The sequence below is a fragment of the Stegodyphus dumicola genome, chromosome 7 (assembly GCF_044657685.1).
Source record: "Stegodyphus dumicola isolate Sdum_Otavi_A_Nest chromosome 7, ASM4465768v1".
Taxonomy (NCBI): domain Eukaryota; kingdom Metazoa; phylum Arthropoda; class Arachnida; order Araneae; family Eresidae; genus Stegodyphus; species Stegodyphus dumicola.
This window is the reverse complement of record NC_140774.1, coordinates 97,288,011-97,314,434: the sequence shown is the minus strand read 5'-3', so window position 1 is coordinate 97,314,434 and position 26,424 is coordinate 97,288,011. Positions and strand designations below refer to the sequence as shown.

At 34.6% G+C, this 26,424-nt stretch overlaps 1 protein-coding gene across 1 annotated transcript in view; it reads right to left on the bottom strand.

Annotated features, from left to right (window-relative positions):
- The window catches only part of LOC146996274 (uncharacterized), a 372,021-nt gene extending 345,845 nt beyond the window's left edge, over window positions 1-26,176 (bottom strand). The window contains exon 1 of the mRNA XM_085820621.1: window positions 25,156-26,176. Within this exon, the coding sequence (XP_085676747.1) occupies window positions 25,156-25,726 (571 nt within the window). The 5' untranslated portion in view covers window positions 25,727-26,176. The remainder of the gene's footprint in view (window positions 1-25,155) is intronic.
- Window positions 26,177-26,424: the final 248 nt, after the last annotated feature.

Below are 26,424 nucleotides of genomic sequence, written 5' to 3'. Positions count from 1 at the left end.
CGGTAAAACCCTAGAAACTAATCCTGTGAAAATGTGCAAATATAACGCTAATTTTTGTTGTTTGACTTCTAAATTAAAACTTTGTATATTTCATACACATAGATGTACGAGCCCATTTTTTCCCTTCGAAAACTCTGTGACGATTATGCCGTGTCTTGCAGTTGTGATTATTTCCTTAAATAAAAGATCGTTAAGAAAATTTCGTATTCCAATAAGATCGAGATTTTGATTTTATAAGATGTAATAAACCTAATCTACACGTCGCGGTAGTCTCTGTCGATATTTTCCGGTGCCTTTGACGCAGTTTCTTGGCCTTCTCTTCTGTCCTCCTTGTGTAATATTGGTATTAGCTCAAATAGTTTCAGACTCATTAGGGATTTTTTTTAATAATAGGATTATAATCTATAAACCGCATAACATGTTTGAAATTAAAAGAAGTATCTTCAAAGGTTGTCCACAAGGATCCAGTAATGCTCCTCTGCTCTGGGGCCTCATAGTCGATAAATTTTTAAAGGCGGAATTTGATTCGGGGGTCGACGTAGTTGCTAATGCGGACGATTTGGTTTTTCTAATTACAGCTGAATCATTAGAAAAAGTTAAAAATAAATTTAATAACAATATGAAGATTTTTAATCAATGATGCTCTGAGGAGCAAATGAAATCAAATGCTGCCAAAACTAAATTTTTACTTTTTCCTATGTCCGGTCGCCAACGTTCGACCCCCTAGATTAAGGTATAACTTTAAAATTTTGAAAATCAATCAAGAATTTAAATATTTAAACGTTTATTTGGATTCAAAACTCAGTTTTAATTATCGTCTTAATTGTATCCTAAAACGAACTGATCTAATTTTAAATTTTTACAAAAGAAATTACCCATCCAATATTTTAAATAAAAGAAACGATATTTTGAGACTTTTTATACTAATGTTTTTATACCCATTATTATGTATGGAATTACGGCTAGAGGTCGCAGAGCGGGAGAGTTACAACATTTACGTATGAAACTCAATACCATTCAGCTGAGCTGGCTTCTCGCTCTCACCCGTTGTTTCCACACAGTCTCGAGTGAGGTTCTTTGCGTCCTGGCGGGCACTCCGCCTCTCTCGATAATCTATAAGTTTTATTGTGATAAGGCTATATTAAGAAACAATGTTTAACTATGATGACAATATTTATATACAATATACAATATTTAACTATGACTTATTTAACTAAGATGAAATCCCAGATTTTGCTGATTGACTTTCTGTCTTTAACTTACATCTGATCGATCCGGCAAACCATATTTCTATCAATTATAATATTTATGTTCCTTGTTTAATGGAATACAAAATTTTTACTCATGGATCGTGTTATGAGGGCGGGGTGGGCTCGGCTTTTGTTGTATATTATTTTGATACTGAGATCTATCACTACAAATTGGGCTTTGAAAAATATAACTCTGTTTATCAAGCCGAGCTCATCGCCGTCCTCTATGCCCTTAAAGAGATATTGAAAAGTAATTTTGCAAGAAGTTCTAACTTTTATATTTTTACAAATTGCATGTCCTGCTTAAATGCACTTTATAATGCAGAAAATAATAATTTCTGATTATCAATATTAAAGATCTTTACCAAAAACTCTCCCTATCATTTGATATTAAGTTTGGCTGAGTTAAAGCTCATATCGGAATATTCGGTAATGAAAGAGTGGATGTGTTCGCAAAAGAGGCTGCCTTAGGGAGTGTTTTAGGGACGTCCTATGTTCAGGGTTAAAAAAAATAGCAACCAAAGTTATTTATTCGTATTATTTTATACAATGGAATACTTCTGAAAGGAAAAGTCGTTATTTGAAACACTTAGAACTGACTAGGAAAAAGAATATTATCTTCAACGATTTTGAAGTTAACTAGTTTCTGACCGAACATGGGCGTTTCCCGGGATACTGCGCTAGGTTTAAGATACAGGATGACGATAAATGTAAACTATGTGATCTGTTTGTGGATGCTAAGCACTTAATCGAGGTCCGTCCCTATTTTAATAGCTTGATAAACAATAAAAAGCTTTATTTTGAAAATCCTTTTTTATGCTATCAAGATTTCGCACAATTATGTAAATCTGTGATGAAAATTATTAACGGTGAGCCCCGGGCTATTGCCATCACTATTTTACTAGTTTTTTATTATCATTGTTTGTGTTTGTTGTTCGCGAGTTTTTTTTTAATGTGTTTGTTCTTGTGTAAATGTTTGTATTTGTTTTTGTTCTTCACTTTTATGTTTATAATTATTATTAACACATGATTATTTTCATTTGTTGAAATGGGCGTGGTCTGTTATGACCATGAGACCAACTTCTTTGGTTAGTTGGGTTGGGCTGCGCCCACTACTGATACTGATACCTGCTTACCTAATGTAATGACAGAGTAGAAGCCAATATGACGTAACAGTTATCATTGTCAAGTTTTTCGTCCTATTATTAATTTTACGTTTTTTCTCATATGTCATAGGTTGATAGGGAACTTGTTCATCTGCTTGTAAAGTTCAAGGAAGCTGTGCATTATAACCTTTTATTTCAGTTACGTCTGGTGTCTTCCTACCACATTATTTACTACACAAGCACTCTCATGACCCCGAAGCAATAAACGTCAATAAAATTTTCTTTTGGGATTAAAGACAAATTTTATTTTTTGAACATAAATTTTTAGCCTCTTCTAAATCGTTAAGTTATTCATGACATGGAGGGGAATAATAATTCTTTTTGAATATACGTAAATTTATGAATATTTTTTTAAATATCATTTAATTTTTAAAAAAATATTTAAATGAAAATAAATAATAGAATTAAGAAAATTAAGAAACTCTTTCTCTTAACAGGAGCACAAATACAACACTTAAAAGTATTAATTTCAGTAATTATAGTTAACAGCATAAGTTTAATAATATTTTAATTAATTTTATGGTTTAAACCAATTTTCACTTTTACAAAATTTGGTATTATATAAGCAATAATATATAAAACATTGCACAAAATATTACTAAATTTAGCAGCTAAAAATCGTTAATCTAGAGTGGAAAAAAGGGCAAAAAATTCCATTAAAATACACAGTCCAGTCACATTAATGTGACCATCTGTCAAAAGCCAGAATAACCACCTTTCGCAGAGCGGACTGCTGCGAGACGTGCAGGAAGAGAGTCACATAGGTCCCTGAAGGTGTTCTCTGGGATGTTGAGCCATGCCGACTCTAATGCCGTGGCCAGCTGCGCTAGATTACGCGGTTGAGGATCCATGGCGCGAACAACTCGATCGAGATGGTCCCACAGATGCTCGATTGGGTTTAAGTCAGGTGAGTTTGCTGGCCAGGGGAGGACGGTAAACTCATCCTGGTGCTCTTCGAACCACGCACGTACACTGGCAGCTGTATGGCACCTCGCATTGTCCTGCTGGAAGATGCCATCATCCTGAGGAAAAACAATGCGCATGTAGGGGTGAACATGGTCCGCAAGGACAGATGCGTACTTGTATTGATCCATTGTGCCTTCCACAATGATCAGTGAACCTAGAGAATGCCAGGAAAATATTCCCCAGACCATAATGCTCCCGCCTCCAGCTTGGACCGTTCCGGCAATGGTTGCAGGGTGGTTCCTTTCAGAGGTTTCACGCCTTATACGCCAACGTCCATCTGTCCGATGGAGCATAAAACGCGAATAATCCGAAAACGCAACCTGTCGCCACTCAGTGGACGTCCAGCTGCTGTACTGGCGTGCAAATTCTAGCCTTCGCCGTCGATGAACAGCAGTCAGCATAGGTGCACGAACCAGGCGTCTGTTTCGGAGGCCCAGACGCAGCAATGTTCGCTGAATAGTACTTTGGGAGACACTTTTGGTAGCCCCTTGGTTCATTTTGGTGGTCAGTTGCTCAACGGTAGCCCGTCTATCTGCCCGAACGCATCTCCGCAACCGTCGTTCGCCTCTGTCATCTATGGCCCGTGGTGCACCACATTTGCCACGTCGCTGATTTTGGACAGTCCCATTTTGCCATGCACGGTACACTTTTACCACGGCGGCACGCGAACAGTTCACAAACTCAGCCGTTTCGGAAATGCTTCCACCCTTGGCCCGAAAGCCAATGATCATGCCCTTTTGGAAGTCGGATAAATCGCTTCGTTTCTGCATTACGCCAACGATTGAAATGTTTTCCGAAGCCCTCACACACCCTTTATATACGCTCAACTGCACTGTGCTGCCACCTGCCTTCTGTGATTGGTTATTTAACTCTGACATGGAAAGTACGTGGTGGTCACATTAATGTGACTGGACTGTGTAATTCAATACTTATGAAGAGAAAGTGTTTATTTTGGCTCGTCTATATCTCATGCAGTACATCAGAAACCGGAAATTTGCTTTTATTACAGTTTGAAAATTTTGCATATTTCAATAGAATACCATTCTTTAAAGGCTTTATAAAATTTCTATGAGATTTTGCAAAGCAGCGTTTCTCTAGAATACTGTTCTGTGAAAACTCTATAAAATTCCTATAGGGTTTGAAATCTGTTCTCAAAATATTCTAATAAAATTTCATTCAGTGCTGCGCATTTTTTGCTGTTGAAATTGACTTTGTCTACAAGATTTAAGAGAAAATTGAGTTTCTGTTCTTAAAACAGTACTAAAGCAATTTTAATCTTGCTCCTGTCCATCTCTGAATTATCGTTTATCAGTTGCTTTTCGGTTTAAAACTCCTTCAGTTAAAATCAGAGTTCACATACGAAATTGACGATGTACTATTAAAATTCATGTATCTAGTTCTCATTTGGAACTCACTCTTTTGCTTATTTTTCGGAATTTTTACTCAAATGTATCTACAGTCTGCTGCCTCACGATATGTTGGACATATCTATTTTTCACTATTTATGGAATATTACTATGCATTTTATGATAATGATGTAAAGGTAAAAACACTGCTAATGAAAATGTAATAATATAAAAAAATTCGCATGTATACTCTATTGAAAGCACCTGCTATCAATTACCAATGAAAAGGTATATATATATATTCTTAAAAGCTCAAAAATGATTTTTGCGATTCACAGTGAAAGTTACTTCAACTTCAGAAATCAGCTTTTTATGAGCTTTTATTTTTTTGTGCTTATTGCTATGGTCACCTGTTTTTGAACTAGTTCTCAATAAGCTCCTAGAGACATTGCGTTATTTTAAGCAGGAGACATGAAAAATCAGCAATGCCCTCGCCGAGACTCGAACCACGGACCTCTCGAAGACGCGCCGAGCGTGCTGACCATTACACCACAAAGGCATGCTAACAAGTTGGAAGAAATACCTTTTAAGCAATCGAACTCAAATTTTGTGCACACAAGGTTTGTGGATGAAAATATAAAACGATGTAATGATCTTTTAAAATTCGATTTAAATTATTTTAGTTTCAACTTAAAATAGTTTTTTGCACGTATCTTTGTTTAACAAAATACCTAAAAAGTCAGAAATTTTTTTCACCAAAGAGCAGTGCTGAAGAAAAAAATCTTTTAAATCGAGTGTGTGTGAAATTGTTCTTAATTTCTGATTTTTTGCTGAATTTTCGAAAACTCATCGTCTTTTTCGTCTGCTTAATATATTTTATTTTAAAACTTCAACATCTAGAAACGTATCAGTTACAATATTTTGAAATTTTTACCAATTACAAAACAAACGCTTTGCTCTCTCTAAAATAAAAATGATATAAAAATATTTAGAGAAAGGTTTTATACATTTTGTTTTAAAATATATGAAGCAGCATAGAAGCTATCGATACTTCTGTTCGCTTAGAAAATACTATTTAGTGAATTTGATTTCTGTTTCTACTCCGGCAATTCGACAAGGGATGTAATCAGAGATTCCAATGATCTGAGTTGAAGCAGTTTTTGTTGTTTATTTCTTTCTTTATTTATTTTCCGTTTAAAGTAAAGTAAGTCAGTAATCGCTAAATCAAAAGAAGAAAGAATTTAAATTCGTCACTCAGGATTTAATAGTTTCAAAAGAAGCGGAAATATAAAATATCTAATAGATTATAGTAACGTTTTTAAACCCGATCCTGAATCAGTGGAAAATGCAGTATCTATACTGTTTGACTGGATGATAATGCATTGTGGTGAACCGATGTTTTCATAAAGTTTTTTAAATTTAATATTGAAGCGATTTTTTGCACTTATCTTTGTTTAATGCACAATTTAAAATTTCCAAAGAATTTTACTGTTTGCACCCTCGGATACTGTAAAACGATTCTTTTAAATGAAGTTGATATCATATTTTCAACGCAATTTCTGATTTTTTGTTAAAATCGCTGGAATTGCTGTGCCATTTCACATAAACAATTGTCGGAAGTAAAAGGGAGTATTGATTGTTTAAAAACGTCTGGAAGTATTCATTACTGAAAAATGATTTTTCACTTGAATAATTTGATTAAGAAGTCACAGAAACTAAAATGATTATAATAAAAATACATAAAAAAAACTTTTTTTATATAAAATAAGTTTTTATTTAAAACTCATAACATAATTAGTGAACTAAAGGTAGAACAATAATTTATCCTATAGTTTAAAACAAAGAGATTAACTAATTATGCTTAAAATACTCCACAATTTTATACCACAAATAATTAAAGAGTGGATGTTAAAGTAATGAAAATCTATTAAGCGAATTGTATTGTCAAAAGTATAAGCCATCAACTTGATAAATTTAGCTAGGCTTTTATTAGGCGCAATATAAATTTGTAGATGAATTTTGTAAACAGGATTATTCTCATTAAACTAGAGGATATTATTAGTTTTATATTATTCCGTTATATTTGTTGCTGTTAATAATGCACGTATTATCCTATTTTCAAACGTGGATAGCATTAAGTACCGTACGCATACTTAAAGGAATTTTCTCCATGCCGCGTATTTAAGTTCGTAATTTAGTTTAATCTCAGCTGAGATTGGATCAGCAGTGCACTGAAATGTCCTTGATGTTTCTAAAACTTGAAATCTATTTTAAAAGTCTTCTTATGTAATAGCCAACATTGTCGCAAATTGTTTTCTGGACAAAGTCCAGAAAAGTTCCAGGGAGAAATCACTTGTTGCTTTTAATGCGAGGTGAAAGCTGTGTCATCTTAATTACCATTGTCATCCCTTTTTTTATTTCGATACAGCATTTATTAATTTCTTTAAAGACTCGTAACCAGTTCGGTTAAATAAGCTGCTATACGCAATGAAAATCAAGCGAATAATTTCCACTTCAAAATTAAATGTCGCATGCGTTCTGTTTCATCCATTTTTTGGTTATAAATTGCTGAAGCTGAATTAGTTGTGAAAATCGCCTGCTGCTCAGGGGATGTGATTTGAACATTTTTATTTAAAGATGTAATCTATGTTTTAAACACACTCTTTAAAAATATGAAGCTGCTAATTCCTTATATCGCACTGCTCTCAAATATACAGCTCTTACAAAAAAGGAATTTTGAAGGTTTAACAAATGAGAGTCTTGCTATTAAGTAACAGCAACGTTTTTTAAGTAATTTTATTTTCATTGCCAACAAAACTTAAGGATCAGAATTTTAAGTTCAGCTTATGTCTAACATCAAAATATGTTCATTTATTTGCCAAGATGAGCAAGTTTAGTTTATTGCAAGTTTACATTTTGTCATAACAAGCATAAAATATATTAAAGCTTTAAATGTCAGGATTCAATGGAATCGCAACTTTTCTGGATACTAAAAAAAGTATGGATAATACAATGTAGTCAGTACGCATACTGACCAATCAACTTCTTCCTTACTTCAAGCGTAGAGCCAGCAAGAAGAAACAGACGGTCAGTTGAGAAGGTTAAGATGGCTTGCGATTAACTCCTATAGGCTTATAAGCTGCTTGAACCCGAGTTTGAGTTTAGTTTTTAGCCGATGTGGCTGGTATAATTTCTAGGGTGTTGAAATAACACCTCAGATAAAAAGGTTTTAATCTATGGTTGTTTTTTTAAACTATATTGGATTAACATCTCTAAATATTGCTGTACAAATAAGTCGTGTAAATAGGCAATACAATTTTAATCTAGATATATCTGGAATATAATGCCTTCTATATCCTGTCAACCACGACTTATTCATTTTATGTTAATTAAAGGCTGAAAAATATGCAATTAAATTAACAACAAAGCTAATTTTATTTAGACTAGCAAAGGAAATGTAACTGAAATAGCTGTAATTTCTGATATCTGGAGTTAGCATAATTCGATTTCTGGTATGATTTGAATTTTCGAGACGTGCATTAAGTTTTGCAAAGAAATTAATTATTACCTAGTGTCTACGCGTTTTCTTTCCACCTCTGATTTAAAACTATTATAATCTTTTATTTGTATGAGAGAGGAGATACAAATATTGCAGTTTTCTCTTTTGGCACTCTTTGAAAAGAAGCAGTGAGATATAAAATATCATCATTCAGTTTTTCTAGCCCAAAGATTGTTAGCCCGGACGAGCTATTAATTTCGTTTTGGTATTTTGCGTTGGTTCACTTTCTGCGTTGATTCACTGTTTCAAACTGTTGCCACCAAATATTACAGCCCTGTATTATATTTAAAGAAATTAAATAATGAAGAATCCGCATAAATGCATGTACGTTTCTCGCACTGTGATAAAACAACGGTACCTAGAGCCATCAAATTTTGAATAACGTAATCCTCCACCGAATATGGGCATCTGGAAGCCCTAATTTGGAATTTGTTTTATTAACTATTTCGTATTTTGTCAGATATTAAAGAATTTTTGATTAACAAACTTAACGCTTTCAAAGCGAGGAATGGCAACACTGTACGGGGGGGGGAGCATTTTTATCTCCAGCGCGCGAGACTCTGTATCGGAAATTCTAAAGATATGCTCATTTACGATTCGCTGTTATTTTATTTTACCAAGACTGAAATGATAAATTAATAACATTCATTTTTTATTTAGCATTATTAATTTTAAATAATGAATTTAGTTATTATTAAAAGTATTTTCTTTAAGTTATTTGTAAGGTACTGAAGTTTGCATAATGAAACAGTTCCGTTTACAGTAGATACATCTGAACGCTAGAAATTAATTTTTAGAAGGGATATTTTGATTCAAGCGTCAAGACTGTCTTGCAATCAGATAAATGAAAATATTCCTCACAATAATTTTGAGAATAAAAGCTGTGCCGTTCCCATCAATCATTATTATAACTTAGATGCTAATTTTAAAAGCTCTTAAAATATTTGCAGGCAAAGGTTTAGTATAATAGTTTTCATTTTATTTATTTTATATATGCTCCTGTGTTTAAATAGCTCAGTTTTAACTCCAAGCTGTTAAGAAATATAAACTACTGAAACTATGCTAACGCTGGGTTTAATTCCATACGCAGTGAAGAAAGATAGATAGGTATCATTAGTTTGGTAGAGTCATCATTAAAATAGTTCAATTAACTCAATAAAGCATATTGATAAATATTGTTGCGTGCGTACGGGTTCGTTATGAAATGAATGCACAAGTCCGATGAAAAATGAACAAAAATTTATTATTATCACAACAAAAATGCTTAAATTTTCTCAAATTATCATGCAGTATTACAATATCTCACAGTAGTTATCTTTTAACTACTCAAATGTCCAATAGAACGTAATTCAAAACAGCTAAAGAACGCTACTCCGCGAATTCGCTACAATCAACAAGAGCAGTTTTCTAAACAACAACAAACTAAGCAACTACTACAAACTGAGATGTTTTCCTCCTTTTATAAGATTTTAAAATCACGCGCTAGAATTTTCCAGTACTTTCTCGAAATCAAAAGACATATTTATTTATTTAATGCACGCGCTCTTGTATTTTCAATTTTCCGGCTTAGCTTTCTTTTAATATTCGTCACGCGCTGCACTGCGCGAGAAATAAAACCAATTAATTTATAATTGAACTAATATTAGCTTTTTAAATACCAAATTCGTAACACTGCCCCCTTCCCAAGGACTGCACGTCCCGGGCAGTACAATCCCTGGACAGGAAGCTAAATTTACAACTGTGGCATAAATGCATTAATAAGCATTACATTACAATAATAAACAACATGAACAATAAATGCAATACATAAAACAAATCAAATGCTATCAAATTCAAATCAAATACTAAATGCAAATCAAATACTAAATACAAATCAAATCAAAGACACATTTAAAAACAAAATGGACCATGGTCTTATACTATTTACAATTATTTACATTATGTACTATGGCCATAGTAATAAGCTAACCTGTCGTAAGAGTTCGAAGACTCACGGATCCGAACCACGACGTCATTCGTGTTCAGCACTGTATATGGTGACTGTAATTTAGGACTCAGTCCTTTTCGTTGAATTGGGTTCCACAACCACACCTTGTCTCCTTTGTTGGATCTCTGTCTAGTGGTTGTAGGAAAAAATGTCACCCGGAAAAAAGGGAAACGGAAAGAATATCCCCGGAAAATAAGGAACGGAAAAAATGTCACCCTTCGTTTGCAATGGGAAATATAAGGCATGTTTAGAAAGATCGCCAATCTGGGTGATAAAAGTTTTATCTCAACAACCGTAACTTCGGATGACCGTAAACATGTGCGAGTAGAAGCAAGAAGACGTGTTGGCTGCTTGTTTCTTCCATGGAACCTACCTCCATAGTTTCTTCGCTAAGGTTAAAAATAGAGGGTTGTTTAGAGAGGGAAGCTTTCGCGATGGACGCCAGGGGAAAAAGGCGGGTTGTCCAGCGTCGGTCATTGTCAGGTCTTTAGTAATTACTCTCCTCGCACTGCATGTAGTTAGAGCCTTAAGCTGCGGTTTAGTGAAACATTTATTGACGCACAACAGAAAACTAATTCATCCTGAGCTTTGGTATAAGAAAGAGTTATAGATGCAATTTCAAGTTACGGTTTGCGATAACACACAAAATGTTAAAAAAAGGCCCCTTTGGACGTAATTTAAAATCTGAAACCTTTCAGATTTTTTATTTTACTAAAAATTTAAAATCTAATTAAAATGGATCCCATAACCACGCGATCTGGATTTAAACATTTAATATGCAATGAACCCTCTTATGGCGACCTCTTCCAAAATAATTTCACAGAGTAGAAATTAACACTTGTACCGAGCATTATCTCTTTAAGATGACCACTTCCACCAAAGACCAAAATAATTAGAAACGTGGATGATCGTATTAGAGAGGATTTAATGCACTTTACAATGCACCAATGCGTAACCTACTCAGAGCCGGACCATCTAGTAGCCCATAAACGATTGGCGACCATCTCCTTAAGACGATCACTTCCAAAAGTGACCGGCATTTCTATAGGTATAAACAAACACTTGCACTGAATATCATCTTTCTAGGATGGTGATCTTCACAGATATCAAAAATCAACTAGAAACATGGATGGATTAGGATTATTCAATTATGGCAAAGCGCACGAGGGCTATCTACCTAAAGGGAGGGATGCCTTCGTGGAGAACTTTCTAAGGGAAACTGGCTCGTATACATATTACACATGGGGAAAACCACGAAAGTGCCCATGCAGCCAGCCCGTTCGCGGGATTGGAATCTCGGACCGAAATACCAGTGTTCAGCGTCTTTACCGCTCGGCCGCTGATAGGCTGAAATCTGATGGATGGCTGATGGATATCTTAGAAAGGATTTTCACTTATAGTAGTTATATTAATTACAATTACGTGTAGAGCTTATGAAAACTTAAAAGCGGCCGAGCGGTTAAGTTGCTGAATACCCTGGTTGTTATATCTGGGTACGATTCCTAGCAAAGCAGCTTTTTGTGGTTTTTCCCCTATATAACGTGGTTACAAGCTAGTTTTCCTTAGGAAGCCCTCCACGAAGGCAACCATTCTCTTAGGCAGATACCTTTCGTGCGCTTTGTTATAGTCAAGTAAACCAAACCAAATTAAAGAAGCTTATTTATTCTACTCTCCAAATTGAGCTCCAAATAAGTCATACGTGGGAGCTTTTCGTATTCATAACGTAAAATCATCATCAAATGGGGAAATTAAATAAATCAAAATGGGGCAATTAAATAAATTTAATTATTTAACTTGGTTATCTAGAATTTTAGTTTTTAATTTATCTCTTGTTTCCAAAAATCTGAGTATGAATAAATGTATAATAAAGCATAGACAGATAACTTTGAAATTCAGAGAATAACTTAAATGACCTTTGACCACTAGCAGCCGAGAGGTAAAAATAGTTGAATATTGGTAGTTCGACTGGCACGCCACGAAAATTTCCTGGTAAGCAGCACATCCGACATGGCGTTCAAACCATGGCGGATGTGCTGCTTACCAGGAAATTTTCGTGTTTTTCTCCATGTGTAACATAAATACGAGTCAGTTTCTATCAGACGTATGAAATAATTTTTGTCAACTACTCGCTATAAACAGTTCTCCATGAAGGCATCCATATTCACTTCGGCAGATAATCTTATGGTACTTTGCCATAACCTAAATAATCTGATTTGATGATTATGCTAATTTTTTCTCATACTGAATCCTGTGATGCTTTAATTAATGTTTTATTTATCATAAACTGTGTTAACTGCTTTAAATTAACCAAATCAGGATTTTTTTCTGTTAGATTTCCTTTTTGAAATTTTTCACATCATTTTAGAAGCCTAAATATGTCAGATCGTTTTAGTAAGACGTATTATTTGTAACTGTTTTACATATAAGTACAGAGAATCTCATGACGGCGAACTCTAAAAGTGTTTCCTACAACATAAATAAACAGGCTTTTATACATTTGCCTCTCTAATGCAACCATCTACTATATAAGTGGCCTAAAAATCGCTTGAAGCCGCCGTTAGTGGTCGCATTAGAAAAGTCTCATTATATTTGCATTTTTGTGGCATTTAATAATTTCAGTTACATGTCTGCCTTATAAATTATAATATTGATTTTTCAAGGTCGTGTAACAACTTTCAATATAAATTAGAATAGTAATAATCTTTTACATTCCATTCGGATTATTGTATTCGTACGAAAGCCTTGAATCAATTGTTGATCATTATTTTGTACGTATGCTATTGCAAAAATTTAAAAATTCTTAATTATGATATTTTCCAATATTCGGGCTTTAAATGCCCAAGTTATTTAATTTTATGCCAAGATTTAAACTTTGTGCATTTACAATAAGAAGGTCTTAATTCTGGAACTTTTTAACATCTGAAGCTGGTTAAAACTGGTTGAAATGTGTTGCAGTCGCAGTTCGTATGCAAAACCATTCTCGCACTGATTTGTTTTATGCTTAATTTATAGCAATTTCCCTAAGTAACCAAATTTTAGATTTATATCATTTTTTTTTAAATTGTGAAAATAAACAAAAAGAAAGGAGAAAATTTTTCTTTCTTACATTATAATTATTTTCAGTTCATCTTTTATGATAATTAATGTATTTTTCAATTTTCCTCAACTGTCAAATCTTGTTGTATTTCTAAATATCTTTAGATTATTTACAGTCCCTGCAATTTTAGAGTTTTTATGTTAAACTCTAAAATAGTTATTAGAATAATTATTAGAAGCATTTGATGTAATTAATGACGTACGTCGCCCATAGATTCGCAAATTTTGAACTTTCAATATTGTTGCAAGCACATGAGCAGAAAATTCGTCTTTTCTAGCAAATTGCAAATTTTAAAATTAAAAAAATTCAACTTCATCAATCCAATTTTCAGACTCAATTAAAGGCACTGAAGTTATTTAACATTTAAGAACTCTCGGTGATTTAGAACTCCCCGGAATCGGTACTCAAGAAATGATTTCAAAAATGCTCTTCTACATCTATTAATAATTGTTCTATCCCTTGAATAGCTAGTATCTACTGCATTTTCTCCTCATTTCTTCTTTGGTGGTTATTTGAATCATGGCAAAGGACGGGAACTGTCTGTCTAAGAGAAGGGATGCCTTCGTGGAGGACTTAACGAAGTATGAGAATGGGAAACTTGATTGTATTTACCTTACACAGGAAGAAATAACTAAATTATCTTGTAACCAGCTTGTTTGCTGGGATTTGAGCCCCTGTCGAACTGTCAGTGTTAAGCGACCGCCAGAGTCGTAGCTAGGGTTTTCAGCGCCCAGGGACAACTGAAGATTAATTCTACAATGTCGTAATATCAGTTTGGCGCCCCTTGGATTCTGCGCCCGGGGACAGATGCCCCCTTTGGCCCCTTCTAGCTACGGCCCTGGCGACCGCTGGAGCGCTGATGAGTTGCATTATGTATTCTGCTTAAGAATATAGAACACAAATGACTGTCAATTTTATTATATCATCAGTGTTTGGTAACTTTCGCTATGAAAATAAAATTGTTAGAAATATGAGTGAAAAGACATGTAAATATTTTGAATTTGGATTCAATTTAATTCCCTTCATGTAACATATAATGCTGTAGTTTACGTAATAGCACTTAAAATTTTTGAATATATTAACACAAAAGGATACGGCAATGCTGTTACGGCATTCGACAAAATATGTCTCGTTTACGTATATATATATATACGTATATATTCTTTGCAGAAGGAAGAAAATTATAACCAATGCAGAAAATTTCTAAATTAAATTTCGCCAGATAAATTTTACATAAAATGAAAAAACAATTTTCAGTACATATAAATAATTAATTGAATGAATGTAAATTTTTACTGCAGAATACATAAACTTATTTTCAGCGCAATGTAAAACTGTTCCCACGCAAAATTTATATTATAAGAAAAAGTTAAATGTCTGTTATGTCGAATATTTCTTCACTTAGATTGCAGAGACATTCGATATTTTATGGAAGCGGGAGACTTGAAAAATGAGCAACCCCCTCTCTGGGAATCGAACTGCGGATCTCTGGAATACGCGCCCAGCGTGCAGACCACTACACCACGAAAGCACGTCAAGAAGGCTCAAGTCTAAAATTTATGCATATTTAGTATTAATTCTATATTTTGCATATTAACATTTTAAAAGTACCTGACTAAATTACTCCTGGACGGTTGTGTATAAACCTATGGTTTGTTTGATCAAGTGCGACTCATTTGTTAAGTATTGAATGGTGTACTCGCTTGCAAAACCTTGTGAATTTTGTTTTTCTTGAAAAATCGGCAATACTAAGTATGATTGCTAAATATTACATTCTTTTTAAGGGAACATTATAGTATAATAATAAGAATATTTTCTCCTGGGATATACTTTTATCAATGATATTTTACTGTAGCGCAGTTTTGCTAAATTCCTATAAATCAGTTCTAATTATTCTAAGCTGATTTACTAAGACTTGGAATGATGCTCAAGGCCGGCGCTAGACGTTTTGCCGCACGGTGCCTGCTTTACAACTTCAAAATTCTGCCGCCCAGCTCTTTCCAAAGTTCTAAAAATTTTGCGTTCTCTCAATTCTGCCGCCCGGTGCGGCCGCACCGATTGCATATGCTCTGGCACCGGCCCTGATGATACTAGGAATGACTAGGAAACGATAATTCAGATAATACTTATTATCTGAATTTTCATTTCCTCATAAACATGATGCTTATTAAAAATTACAGATGTTTTAATTAATAACAACCTTAAAAACTGGTTGTTAGTAGCTTTAATTTTGACTCCATACACTTCAACAATTAAAAAAGCCAAAAGATAGGAAGTTTCCTTGTCAGCTCTTTTTGAGTCCTTTTCTAATACTGCTAAAATTCTGCATGATATTTGTTTTAGAACTGCTAACAAACTGCTAACAAAATTTTAAATACAAAAGTTATACTGCAATTTTAAGTCTGAAAAGTAATTAATTCAGACTTGAAACCTCTTGAAACATAGAACTTGAGCTCAAAACAACAAGAATAGAATTTTGCATTCATTTTTTTAATTATACGATTGTTGCTTCATTGATAACAATGTTATAAATAGTTCATTTAGAATTACACTACAATTGCTGCATTAGAATCCATATTTCTTACTAATTATTTAAACATGAAAAATGAGAACTATAATTATTATATGTACTTTTTAATCTCCAAAGTCATAATAAAGTTTTCTCATAAATAGGAAATTGACTGTTTTCAACAGTTTAACCTCTTCGTCAAGATGCATTTCTTTTACGGTCCTAATCAAAAATTACAGAACAGCAGAACATAATCTTCTATCTCACGAAATTTGCTAAAACAAATTCTTTCGCATTAATTTTGAATTTTATTTAACTCTAATTTATTCAATATTTCGAGTTCTGGATAATCAAATTAGCGGTATCATTCTAAAGCTGCAAAATGTAATTAAGAAGCTCAGCTTCGTTTTTAATGATTCATTTTACCACGCCACTGGGGAAAAAAAAAATATCTGAGTTTTCAGATTTTCAATTACGTCCAAAGGGCGTTTTTTTTAACATTTTGTGTGTTACCTTTATTTATTAAATATCATGTTCTTTGCACTTAAACCATAAAATTCAATTCAATAGCAATGCCGCAGCATATCTTTAGAATTTCCCATACACACTTCCGCGCGCTGGAGACAAAAAGGTTTTTCCCAGCCGTAGAGTGTTGCCATTGCTCCCTTTTAAATCGCTGAGTTTGTTACTCAAAAATTCGTTAAAGTTTTGCAAAATATAAAATCGATAATAAATCAAATTCCAAATTTCAAATTTGGTCATCCACATGCCCATATTCGTAGGAGGATTACGTCATTCAAAATTCGATGGCTCTATGTACCGTTGTTTTATCACAATGCGAGAAATATACATACATTTATGCAGATTTTTCATTATTTAAAGGAAAATTTGAAAGCTTTCACATTTCATATTGCGCCCAAAAGGATTTTTTTTAACGTTTTGTGTGGTACCTTTATTTATTAAATATAATGTTCTTCGCACTTTACCATAAAATTCAATTCCACAACAATATCACAAAATATTTAAAAAGCGCAAAATTTAAGAATTTCCAATACACAGTTTCGGGCGCTGGAGATACATTTCTTTTTTCGTACAGTGTTCCCGTTGCACGCTTTTAAATCGATGAGTTTGTTAATTAAAAAATTCGTTAATGTGTTGCAAAATTGGGAATAGCTAATAAAACAAATTCCAAATTCGGAATTTCAAGTGCTCATGTTTGGTTGGAGTACTGCGTTATTCAAAATTGGATGGCTCTAGGTACTGTTGTTTGAAAATGCGGAAACATTCATGCATTCATGCAGAATCTTCATTATTTAGTTTCTTTAAATATAATGCATGGCAATAATATTTTGTAGCAACAGTTTGAAAAGTGAATCAACGCAAAATGTCGTTTTGAGACTAATAGCCCTTTGGGTCTAACGCCCCTTTGGGCTTAAAAAAAAAATAAATAAATGTTAGATTAGCAAGTTAAAAGTCAGAAATAGCAACATTTAACCGATAAGAAAGTCAGAACTCTTTACTACCTCGCTCGAAAAATGCAATTTTGAATAAAATGATAATTTTGCTTCTTTATTAAATTATTCTTATAACAGGGCTTGCATGAATGGATTATATTCTACTATAAGAAATTTTTTCATACCAATAAATTGCCACAGTTAGAGACAGAAAGTACAGTAAACCCTTTCTAAGATGACCACAGGTTCATAAGATTTTGGGCTTTTGCGAATTAGAGAAATAGCTCTCAGCACCGATGTCCAAGTTCTCAGAAATACTGATCATCATAGGAAGATAATCACCAGAAGAAAGTTCACTGTTCACATTCGGAAGTGCATTATTCTATAAATGAAAGTACATTAAGCCGATTCGATTGCGTGTATGGCCGTATCTATTTATATATAGGAAAAAGTTTAATATAAAATAAATGTAGCGTAAAATATATGTTACCGTTAAAGCGTATAATTAAGTTATTTCCTCGAATAAGTAAGTATTTGGCGGGGGGGGGGAACTAGCCAAGCCGGTTTAGCTAATTATTTTAAAATAACTATATTAATTAGTATAGAATATAACATTCTATAAACTAACCAATGATAAATGCCGCTCAGACGGTGTAGTGGTTAGGGGAGCCAACTTCGATACCTAGCGTCTTGGGTTCGAATCCAGGGGAATGCATAGTTCTAATGGTCCGTCCCTTCATAGAAGTCAAAGGTGGCCCACCTATTAGGTGACTGCATAATAAAGTGACAACTGCTTCTGGTCAAGTCGAAGTCGGCTGAGGGACCATCATTCATATTAAAAAAAAAAAAAAAAAAACTTTATAACAAACAAAAAATCTCAAAGGTTTCAGGTTTTAAACTACGTCCAAAGAGGGCGTTTTTTTTTAACGTTTTGTGTGCTACCTTTATTTATTAAATATCATATTCTTTGCACTTAAACCATAAAATTCATTTAAATAGCAATGTCGCAAAAGAATTTTAAAAAAGCATATCTTTAGAAGAATTTCCGATACACAGTTCCGCGCGCTGGAGATAATTTTTTTTTCGTATAGTGTTGCCATTCCTCGCTTTTAAATCGTTGAGTTTGTTAATCAAAAATTCGTTAAAGTTTTACAAAATATGAAATAGATAATAAAACAAATTTCAAATTTGGGCTTCCAGATGCCCATATTCGCAGGAGGATTACGTCATTCAAAATTCGATGGCTCTATGTACCGTTGTTTTATCACAATGCGAGAAATATGCATATATTTATGCACATTTTTCATTATTTAATTTCTTCGAATATAATGCAGGACTCTAACACGAAAAGAATGGTCCTCCAGGATCAAAGTCTCTTACACCTAATGATAAACCGTTAAAGTGGGGAAAAAAAATGACACTATAAAATATCTGTTGTTTTATAAATTAACTGATGATAAACCGTTAGTGTTTAGAAAATTATATTTCATATTACGGATAGATTAAATAATAACGGAATGCATAATATAATATTATTGCTAGATTCTTTAAACCGTAATAAAAAATAACAAACTATACTACGCCAATAGTTCTGTTTAGCAGCTTTCGTGTGCCGTCTTTACTGACAATTCGTCATTTATCAACACTTTAATGTGAACAAGCTGTTAGCTTTCAGTTAGGGATGGATGAAATTTAGTTTAAAGACCGGCAATCATTATTTAACAGAGGAGAAACATTTGCTCCCCGTGAATTCTTTCCTTCCGGGTGAGGTGGGTCGGTTTCTTTAAAGAAACCGGTGAAGCAAACCACGGGGGGAGAACATACGATTTTCCCGCAGGCAAGTTGGAAAAACCTGCTATCGAAATGACCTTGCTCAGCTGCAGCCAGCTCAACGTCTTACCTTTAAAACCTCCCTCAAGAGAGCCCGCTATAACCCTGCCCGTTTCGCAGGTTTCCCCATCTCCAATCGGCGACATTATTTGGCGAGATTTTAGAGTTCCTTTTTTTCCGTTCCTTATTTTCCGAGTGACATTTTTTCCGTTCCTTATTTTCCAGGGACATTCTTTCCGTTTCCCTTTTTTCCGGGTGACATTTTTTCCGCACACCCTGTCTAGTAGCTCTTGTGTCGCATCTGGTCTTCATTTTCTCCGTCGCCAAGTTGACTCGCTTTCGTGCAGAACGGTGCATCCCCTCAAACCGGGCCTGGGCATCATGGATGTGTTCCTCAGGCGATGAAGGCGCATCCGTAGGGCGACTAAACAGGCGGTCACAAGGCAGACGAAGGTCTCGACCGAAGAGCTTCTGGGACGGAGAATAGCTGGTAGTCTTGAGTTTCCTTTCGACCCTGGTATGATTTCGGCAGCTTCCCGAGCTCGATCTTTCGGACAAGGCGTCGACATTTCCAGGCGAGGATCCCTTTTGAGGATGGATAATCATGCCATCAGATGCTGAAAGCAGCTTATTGTTTTTGAAATCTAAGGAAAAATTGTATTTCCTTAAAAAGTCCAATCCGAGTATGCATGGATCTGTAATATCCGCCACATATGCCGTGTGATGGTAGGCGGCACTTCCAAACGTGATGTTTACGTTTAACTTCCCAGTTATGTCGATCTTGTCACCAGACGCAGTCTGAAGGGTAACACAGGATGGCGTCCAAATAAGTTTATCTTTAAACTGTTCAGCTAAATCTTTTCTAATGATGGTAACATTAGCTCCTGTGTCAATGATCATATTGCAAGGAACTCCATCGATATTCCCATTGATGGACAGTCCGTTATTGTTGCCACTCACTATAGAGACCTTAAGCGCTTTAAAACAGGGTTTTTCATTATCTGGCAACCTCCATTCCTTGATATGGTCATTAATTTGTTTCCTGCGTCGTTGCTCAGAAATTGTCTCAATTTTCGTACCCTGGGGTGTTTTGCAATTCTTTCGTACGTGGCCTTCAGCTCCACAGTTCCAGCACTTTGGTTTCTTGTCAGTCCTTTTCCTTCCCGTGGCATTTAATTGTCTGTTTAAATCGTATGCCTTATTTTCCGTGCTCTGGGGAGTTCTGCAGTTCCTTCGTAGGTGGCCTTCAACACCGCAATTCCAGCACTTTAGGGTCGGTTTTGTTTCACCACTATTCCGTCTTAAAGCATTCACTGGTCTTGTCAACTCATCCGTTTTATTATCCGTGCCCTGGGGTGTTCTGCAATGCCGTCGTAGGTGACCTTCAGAACCACATCTCCAACATCTTACAGCCACTTTGTTCTCACTGCTACTCCGTATCAAAGCATCGACTTGTCTGGATAAATCATCTAAACGAGCCATCAATTGGTCCCCTGGGTCGTGGACTCGCACAGCTCTGACTGGGTAGCGATTCCTAAGAGTTGCTTGCTGGGCTGCCTCCAATTTCACGGCGTACAACAGAGCGCTTTTTACATCCTTTACATCTGCCATTCGCAGTGCTTTCTGTATTTCAGGGTCCCGAATGCCATCGATGAAATATTGCAGCGACAGGATTTCCCTCGTTTCTCTCGGGCACTCCGTAAAGGCAAGGTGGGACAGCCTTTCAACATCCGCGGCGAGCTCCTGAAGTGTTTCGGTAGGCTTCTGTTGACGGGATTTTAATTGAAGCCTGCTGTAATCTTTTAAACATTTCTCGCCAAAGCGCAGCTCCAAAGCGCCGGACAGAGCTTCGAAATCCAACCTTTTGTTTTCGGGAAGAGTCTGAAGGATATCCGCTGCGTCGGCTCTTAAAGAAGCGGCGAGATGACAGGCCTTAGCTTGGGAATCCCATCCATTTGCATCCGCAACGATAGAAAACTGGGTCTTGTACACTTGCCAGGATGTCTTCCCATCATATGTGGATAGCTTCAAAAATGGACGAGCAGGCATCGGTAAGAATTTAAAATCATCACTCTTGCTCCCTGCCTTCGCTACGAATTTCTTTAAAGTTTCCATTTCTTTGGCAACTGCAGAAACTCTCTCATCAATTTGTTGTTCGATTTGGTGTTGGACGGCACAAACTCTTCCTTCAATTCGTTCCTCCACAGCCGAAACTCTCCCTTCTATATGTTCTTTTACAGAAGAAACTTTTTTTTCTATTTCTTCTTTCATCGAAGAAACTCTTTCTTCAATTTGATCTTTTACGAAAGAAACTTTTTCTTCAATTTGTCCAACTTTATTTTCAACTGTGTCAATTCTGCCTTCCATAGCTTCAAATTTATTTTCTATTATGCAGGTAATTTCTCTTTTCATTTCTTCTTGACATGCTTCAATCTTTTCTTGACCAGCTTGAACGGCTTTCATTTCGTCCTTAACGGATTCCTGGCCCAATTTCATTTCTTCTTTAAATGAGGCAAAGGCTGATATTAACTGTCTTAATTGCTCTTCCATCGCTCTTGTTATTGGCATTCAAATCCCACTTCTGACACCAAAAATTGTTGCGTGCGTACGGGTTCGTTATGAAATGAATGCACAAGTCCGATGAAAAATGAACAAAAATTTATTATTATCACAACAAAAATGCTTAAATTTTCTCAAATTATCATGCAGTATTACAATATCTCACAGTAGTTATCTTTTAACTACTCAAATGTCCAGTAGAACGTAATTCAAAACAGCTAAAGAACGCTAATCCGCGAATTCGCTACAATCAACAAGAGCAGTTTTCTAAACAACAACAAACTAAGCAACTACTACAAACTGAGATGTTTTCCTCCTTTTATAAGATTTTAAAATCACGCGCTAGAATTTTCCAGTACTTTCTCGAAATCAAAAGACATATTTATTTATTTAATGCACACGCTCTTGTATTTTCAATTTTCCGGCTTAGCTTTCTTTTAATATTCGTCACGCGCTGCACTGCGCGAGAAATAAAACCAATTAATTTATAATTGAACTAATATTAGCTTTTTAAATACCAAATTCGTAACAATATGCTGTGCCATTAGATGCCGTTCAAATACCGTTTAGGAAACCTGTAGATATTACATATTTATTTGATTGTTATTCTGATTCAAGTTAGTGTACTTTAAGTGTACTACAGTATCATTCAGTAATACTTCAGAGACTCTGTTGCATTGCCGATGGATTGCATTGAAGAAATGAAAAATTCCGATAAAAGTTCAAGTTTTTTGTATTCGTTCAAAGTCCATTTTCCTTCTCTGTCTTTTTTCCTGTATCTGCAAATGTTTCCATTTTTTTCTAAACAATATATTATAGTAACTACTCTAATATTTTTCCGTTAAATTTATGAAGTACATTTATTAGGTAATATGTAAATAAAGTGTTCACGTGTGATTTAAAATATACAGAAAAATGGAAACATTTCATACTGTGCACTTAAATAGTTTAACAATATTTACATCATTTTTAAAAACTAAATATTAGCTCTATTAAAAAAATGACCTGCATATTAAATAAAGAAAAGTTGAATTTTACATAGTACGCAGTTGCTTATCTAGAACTTACGTGTATTTGAATAACGCAGGAATGAGGAGCCGCTTGACCTCATGAGATGCGAGACTAATGTAGTAATTCTCTATAAATCTTTAATTGAAATATTAAAACTTTTTAAGAACATAGGAAGGAGAGCAAAAGGAAATTTTTTTAAACTGATGCATAAGCTCATAAAGGTTCTTACAGTCTTTAGTTCTTTAGTCCATATGCGATTCTAACTTCCATGAGAAAAATCGCTAATTAATAAAATTTTATGTATTACAAATGTTATTATTTAGAAGTTAGCGTAAATTCCTATTTTCACGTAATAAACTTCTTCTGTAATCAATTATAAAATTCCTTTTATTCGTCATATTTACTTCCTTTCTTAATTTATGAAATAGAAAGATAGTACAGTATTCTTTCTCCCAAGGAAAATTGCATTCTGGTTACTTAATGCACAAATGTATTTTAAAGAGAAATTTAATTGCAGATGTTCCACACCTTTTTCTCAGTACCGTTCTAGGAAAGTAATTCTTATACAGCGTTCGCTAATTTTTTTCCTTGAATTTCTAGGTATCACTAAAAGTGGAGGACTTTTAAGTTAGAGATGACATGAATTAATTTTAATTTAAATAATTAAAAATAAAAAATAAAGTAACGAAAATATTTGACAGAATCATTAACAAATTAAAATCAAACTAGTTTTGAATAATTAATCCGCTCTACCACCTTTCCAGATGAGATGTTGTATGATTACAAGTATCTAAGCTAGAATTTTTTGCCTCCCCCGCTTACAAAAAGTAATAGTTCAAATATAGAGATTCGCTTTAATGACAGTTTTTATTTTGGCTATAATGATATTATGTGCGATAGAAATGTTTTGATTTCCCCTAAATAATGAGTACACCTTATATGAATACGATTAAAAGATTAATGATGAAGAAATTTTGAAGTAAATCGTAAAACGAATGGTAAAAGCAGATTCCGATCGTTATATTTATGTGCAGGTTGAAAACGCAATAACTGATACAAAAAGATTAGTAATCCCAGGGTTTATCAACACACGGCACACTATAATATGTTTGAAAATACAATGAATGTGTTGCAGATATTCACATCTGCATAGTTTAGTTGTAAATCACTAGTCTATTCTATCGATTTCTTTAATTAAAAACCATTAAACTTTGATTTCCAATAAACATTTATTTTCTGCACGTCCGTTTATTTCATTGTTTTCCACAATAAGTTTCTCAAAGTGAATATTAAGTATTTCCAGAATTTAAATTTTATGAGCATATTAAATTTCTCTACAAACCTAATAACTTTTGTGAAACAATTTCGCGCAGAAGATCTTAATTAGTGAATCAGGTAAAAATTTATGTGCTTAAAAGCAATTCCTTTGCAATATGTTGGCATTTCCCCTCCGTAATAAAGTTTATGATATGAATAATAACACACATATACCAAACTTCTGTACCTAATAATTTCTTTTATCGCTTACATTAGACTTTGAAATAGTTAAAGTTATTCAGATCTATTTTGGGAGCATCAGATCAGGAAGTGGTGGTTAGATTTTAACTTTGATAAAACAATAACATAAATTTACATAAAATAATAAAATAACAGAACTATTTCTTGAATGAAGCAAGTTACGCACTTGCACAGTTTAGCAGTTAAGAAAGGATTCGAAGTTAAAATATCGTAAATTAAGCATTAATATTAATTTGACAAAAACATTTAGGCATCGCAGTTTTGAAATTTTCCTGAAGTATCAAAATCTGCAAGCATAGCAGTTATTATACTCCATAATATGTACGGCAATATAACGAAAAACTATTTTTAATAAATTTCAGTTATTAGTCCTTTATCAAAATCTTTTTTCTTAATAGCCAATAAGAAAAATGACTTAGCAAAAACACTTTTTCAAATTACATTTTCTTGAATGAATATGAATGAAATGAAATATGGACTGCATTGTTCATGTCTCTTTAGAAACTCGCAGATGATTTTATGATGAATATTAGAATGCTGAAATCCCAAAATAAAGTAAAAACAGTTTAAAAAAATATAAACTTGTAGACACGTTTAAATCATGTAACAGTTGGTTAGATCTGATCTTACTAATCTCACTCAATCGATGCAGAATTTTTCTAAATTGGTCAAGTTAAAAAATCAGCCCCATATTAAGTAAATTTTCCTTATTATTAGTTAATTATTGTACTGGAAACAATTACTTGGTGGCAAGAGGTCAAAATTTGTGGCTGTGAACTGCATAATTATCAATAGATTCTAATGTTTTTTGTGGGTTAGACGAATAAGTTATCACAGTTGATTTTACTTTTCCTGTAACCATTTTAATAATCCCTCTTCGTAAATCATAAAAATCTCACTTACCGATCTGAGGTACGTCATAAGCCCTTCTCCTGCTTATGCCTCTGTGGATGTCCGCTTTAGGGAGTGTTGTTCTTTTCGACAGCTGCCGTTGAGGTAAAAGTTTAAACATCGTCGTTCCGTTCTTAGTAGAATTATCTGCAGAAGTGATGTTGTCCATCTTCAAAGTCCATTCCCCGTTTTCTTGCTGAACATACAAGCCGAGTGGTGCGGCTCGTTTCATTGGGAAATACCCACCCCAAGCATTGCCCCCCAGCAGGTGCATTTGCTTACGTATCCCCCAAGGGCTCATAACTACTATCGGAGGCTCGACTTGGAAAATTTTTTTTGTGAGACTTGGAAATGGGATTCGTGCCGGCGCCTGGGGTATCTCCGGTGGAAAAGCATCTGAAGAAGTTACCGAAATGTCCTTTATAGGCTTCATTTCAGTAGGTGTCTTTTGCGCACCGTCAAGGGAACTTTCAGAGATCTGTTCCGTTAGATCTACTGGAGACTGGGTTATGAATCCCGAACAACGAGCAAAAAGCATAGCCACCACGATGGAGGTGGCAATATTTAGAACTGGTAGTATCATTACAGCAAAAGTTCTTTTACAGATTTTTATATTTCGTTAATATATGCAGAGCTGTCATTAAAGTTACTAAAAATTAGCCTAAAAGACCGTTGGCAGCAGGACTGGAATAGTTTAATCACTAAGCTGTTATTGATGGATAAAAGTATAATTAGTTTAGAAGTTTGTCCATCGAACCAGAATAGGATAATACCAATTTGCAATAAGTATAGATACAAGACAGTTCTCTTTTCCCATCTAATGATATGCAGGAAAGAGCTCAGATAGTACTAACACTTTAAATTTTTAGATGACACTCAAAAGTTTTGCTCTTGAGAAATCAATCGATTTTGATCTCCGGAAGTCGGTCGCGTCTAGAAAGGAGCGAGCGGACACGCATTTTATCTCGTCCACCTGAGGGATCGTCCCGACCGAAAGAGTAAGACGCGCAGAGAAAAGAGAGACACCGTGTGTATGTGAGGGTGAATTTTGTTACAGAGACAACGGGAAAAAGGGACCCCAATATTAAGAGGGCGGGAGAAGGCGGCGCGCGCAACCAGCAGGTCGATCGTCGATAGGAATTGGTTGCCAGCCCCGACTGGAAGAAAGGTCAGCTGTCCGGCAGTTCCGGGAGCGATCCGGGAAAGATGAATGCAGGGTTGAGTGGAGGGAATTTCGGATTTTCTAACGGAAGAATTTCACACGCGGTGAGCCTTTTTGTG